The sequence below is a fragment of the Plasmopara halstedii genome (assembly GCF_900000015.1).
Source record: "Plasmopara halstedii genome assembly, contig: Scaffold_1594, whole genome shotgun sequence".
NCBI lineage: Eukaryota > Oomycota > Peronosporomycetes > Peronosporales > Peronosporaceae > Plasmopara > Plasmopara halstedii.
Genome location: NW_020188505.1, coordinates 308,810 through 313,478, shown reverse-complemented (window position 1 = coordinate 313,478; position 4,669 = coordinate 308,810). Strand labels below are relative to the sequence as shown.

General features: G+C 41.3%; 1 protein-coding gene across 1 annotated transcript; it reads left to right on the top strand.

Annotated features, from left to right (window-relative positions):
- Positions 1 to 2,927: 2,927 nt before the first annotated feature.
- Positions 2,928 to 3,290, top strand: PHALS_01842 (uncharacterized protein; the record flags this gene model as incomplete). The annotated part of the gene is made up of 2 exons (XM_024716310.1): positions 2,928 to 3,089; positions 3,138 to 3,290. 2 exons carry the CDS (start codon positions 2,928 to 2,930, stop codon positions 3,288 to 3,290), a joined length of 315 nt encoding a protein of 104 aa, XP_024581922.1.
- Positions 3,291 to 4,669: the final 1,379 nt, after the last annotated feature.

Here is a 4,669-nt window from a genome sequence, read left to right as displayed (position 1 = left end):
TCCGATAATTACGAAGTGCATTTGAGGAACCATTCGACGCATTTGTAAATACAGACCCACCGTCAGCTGACCACTTCCAAAATGAGGCGTTATTGTCGGCCTTCAAGACAACGAGTTTTGCAGCTCCATTGACGACACGAACTTGCTGGCATCTTTTCAGCATGGACGTGGGAACAGGACCAGGGGTTGATTTTGGAATAACTGCTCCAGCAATTTTGTTACCCGGTCCGATATACAGTTAGTGCGAGCTAGTGGATGCATTTTCATTAGCTTTCGCCCGCTCCAGCGCTAGACGCTTCTCTCCAGCGAATATATCCCGCGTTGACTTGAAGTCGTTTTTTTGTCATAGTTGCCATTGTCCCTCACGTACTAGTTACTGGGTAACCGACATAGACGTTGATGCTACATGGCTTCGAGCTAGGCGCTGCGACAGGAGCTGAAGAATTCCAGTGATTTCACGCCAATCATCATCTTTTATTGGACTTCCATTTGAGCAAGCTTCTTATCCTCGCTATTATCCGAGCTCACCTCAGTTGGCAACTCACGCTGTTCCTCCTCCTTGTGAATTTCAAGTTCAGTAGCCGACACATAAATTTCAGACCTGTTTTCTTTTCACTGACCATACTTCTCGTGATAATTGCCGATTTGCACCATAGACGTGCCAAAAGACGCAGTCTTAAATTGACCTTGCTGGAGCTACTCTCATCGATGAGCTCGCGACTTTTATCGGTTGTTTGTCGCAACTAATTTTAGTAATAGTTGTTGACAAAAGATCGAATTGTTCTTCCATGCACCAATTACGGACTCAGATGCCAGACTCTTCGGTCCAGCTTGCTTTGTAGGTTCCTGCGCCACTTTGCATCGGAAAAGGCCACCACGTATGTCAGCAGACTGCACCAAAGCGTCAAGAGAATTTTATTATTTTGCGCGGACCGTGCGGAATGTAGAATGTGAAGACAGTGTCTAATTTTTCAATTGGAAGTATATAAAGTCTATTAGTAGCAAATATGTAGCAAGTTCAAAACTGTAGCATTTCTCCCGTACGCCATGCCATGTCTCTGCTTTAGTTGACTATCTGCGAGTCCAAGATCTCGACAGCTTTTACATTTTACAAGACATGGATATGAGAACAGAGGGTCTGCACTTGGCATACGGCAAATTTTGTACGACGAAGAAAATGATGGTGCACTGTTTGCCCAGGGTGACAGTCTGATACAGAGGGTGGGCATCTATCGTACAGAACTCGCTGCATATCTACCTATTTCAAATTTCAACCGATTCACATCTACGTTTATAGCTGTGTAACATACCCGGCACATACGAAATGCAACGATCGTATATTATGATTTCTGATTCGATCGAACTAGTCTTTCTGTTTGACGAACAATATTTCACGTCAACACTTTGTATTTCATTTCCTAAAGCATGCAAAGAGGGAGTCCCTAATCGGCAAGACAAAAGGTGGAGAATCAAAATGTATGCACAGACGGGGTACTTCCATTTAAACAAACTATGTGGACATACATGTGGAATATTTATGCTAAGACAATTAGCTGCTTTTTTATTGCGTTTTGTCGACTCGTATAATTGTTCGCATTCACGAATAATTTAAATGGCCTTTATGACTGGTAAAAGGTGATAGTTCTCCCTTAAACAAGTTCGTTTTTCTTGTTAGCATTATCAAACTCAGTGCAGTGTACTGATTAGCTGAAATGCGGAAGGAAAGTTTCAGCAAGAAAAAAACATGGTTAAGCAATCGATGCGAGCGAGGCTGTTGGTGACTTAAAGGATGCGATTATAGATATGCAGAAATGTAACTTTGCATGGAGCAAGCTTGAGTTTTACCTCGCCAAGAAGGGCGACGCGTGGTTGACCGAAAACGAGGTGAAGGGAGGTGCTAGTGACACTAACGGCCAGAAGCATTTGAGTGCTGCGCGAGCAAAACTTTACCGCGTTGGATTATGATGGAGTGGATGAAGAGAATAAAGCAGCAGATAATGACCTTGTTCATGTATTGGTGGTGGTTTCCGACTTAAGTTGTATCGCAAGATGGCGTTTCGGTCACTGTAGTGATTAGTTCTTCTCAAAAATCCCATGGTGGATGAAGTCAAGAGCTCGCTCAAATTTCCGTCGTTGGTACCGCTGACTGAACGACATGATCTCTAGATCCGTACATCGTACAAAGTCACCGCGGAAAAAGTTTTGTTGGAAGTGTAGCCAAGTTGCCACAAGTATGCAGTCATCACTGGCACGCCTGGAATAGGAAATTTCGTGTTCATCTACTATGTGATGTGGAAGTTGATCAAGGAGAAGAAACGAGTGCTGCTAATGATGAAATCTTCTTTGATGGTTTCACGATGTTAGAGTGTAGGCAATTGTCTTATTCGGGCAATCTGCGAATCTAGTCGTACGATTTGTGATCTCTTGTGGATTCGGTGGACCTCACACGTATTGCTGAATTCCCATCCAAAAATACTTGATTATGCTCACAAACAGACTGTATCGATGAATTCAAGAAGCTTGTTCCAACTACAGATGTACTTTACATGCCATTGTGGACAAAAGAAGACCTCGTTCCACTGCTCCCTTCTACATAAATCTCAACAACTTGTAGAAAAATCGCGTCGTCTTCTTTGGTGTGCCTCGTTTAGTGTTACAAGACCCGCAAGCTCCACTGATGTCGGCATGCAGCAGTTGTTCTCTCGATGCATGTATTGTGTTGGTGTCTATGTACTCTGAGATCAACTCGAAGACCAAGATCGTTCGACTTTGTTTCGCATCCACAGCCAAAATCCGTATCGAGAAAACGAAGTCGTCTATGCATCAGACTTGGCTGCTCGAACAAAGTGGCAAGTTGATCGCGCGAAGTTTCGGTTCGTCAGGTGCTAGGACAATCACTGTGTAGATACATCTTTGATTTTTATTCTATGGATCGGCTGGAGCAAGGTGGGGCTTTCGAGTATCGAGAGCTGCTGTCTGGACGGAGAGAACACATTTCAGCTGATGGTACAATCGACATTCCACGGTCACAGCAGTCTCGGCAAGTAGCAGAGCGGGTTGAAGTCGGTCAACATGCATATCAGCTGCACGTACCTCGGACATCGAACTATACTGCTATTGATGCGTGGATGCCGTAGTTCGGTGGATTCCAGATGACCGTGGGAACAATGCCTGGCAACATCATGGACGGGATGGCAGATGATTTGACGAAACTGGGTCCGAATGGCAATCGACTCTACTTCTTGTTTCCGCCACTCCACTGCAAAATTTTCATCAACAGGACACTTTAAACCATCGATCAGTACGCAATTCTTGTTGCGTAATTTGAGCCGGTGTGATCCAATTCATCGACATCAGCTTCTCTGTCATGGCCTACACTTAGTGATCAATTCCTCATAATAGTGCATCGCGCACAATTATATTTTGATTCCGGTATATATTATATGGCGTACCAAACATTTCAAAGAGCGAATCAAAGCCGCTTAAACGCGTAACTGTCTGAAAAGAAGGGAATCTCGATTAGCTAAGCAGTGAGAATATGATGAAAAGGATCACGCAGAAATTTGTGCCTAAAATTATAATAGAACCGAACTTAAGTATTAGTATTATTTTTCACTGTAAAGTAAAGTTGATGCGAATTTAAGTTAATTGCTGCCGCGATTGAAAGTGATAGCACTTAACTAAGCTGTAACTTGCTACTTCGTCTCTTGCTACATCTATCTTGTAAAAATTACTTGCTTCTCACGGAGTCCTTATCTGGCCTAGATCATTTTGATAGTGAAAAGAATTGATGTTATTTAAATTACAACTATTTACGAGAGCTCAAAGTAATCAAATAGATAAGTAAACGGCGGGCACCTAAAGACCCGCTGATGCCTACGTCGATCGGCTATTGTAGGCAGCCTATATATCATCTGTGCTTGCAAAGACGTTGTGATATATATAATACATGAAATCCTGAATCTGTTCATTAAGGTCCATGAAGGACGAGAAAGTATCAATTTCTAACGTAATGAGAAGCTCTGATATACTGTTTGATTAAGGTAAAATACGATGTTTGAGTTAATATATTTATAATTACTCCTATTTAGAATTTATTTAAACATTTTGTTATTCTTTTGGTAATTATGCGTACCATTAAACATTGTTTAGTATTTTAAACCATGGTACTCAATTTTGTCCGATGGATGATAGTGACAGGAGTGTTATGGGTAAAGAAATCATAGTACGGTACGTACAACATTATTTTGTCGAGACGTGCCTTCTAGATGCAAATTAAAGAGTCAGAGGTCATGAGGTCCTAACATATGTCAAAGCTATATATTTTAAAAGGTAGACATATCAAGAGCAAAATGAGGTATTTACATTTGGATAAGTATAGTAAAAGTAGGCTTGTTTTCTGTAATTAAGACCGTCAAACATATGATATAAGCGGTATGATATTACTAAATCCTGTGAATTACAGCAATACGATCGAGTTGTTGCCTATTGTAATATTACCAGTAAATTAACATTTTGTTTAACAAAAAAAAAGAAGATAAGATAATGTCAGAGGATGTAAGAGAAGGATCGAAAACTGCGCTCATTCCAAGGCTTAATGGTGCAAAGAGCGATTGTCTACGTCAATTTTAAAAGAAAAAAATATTGCAATGATGAGATCATTTGAAAG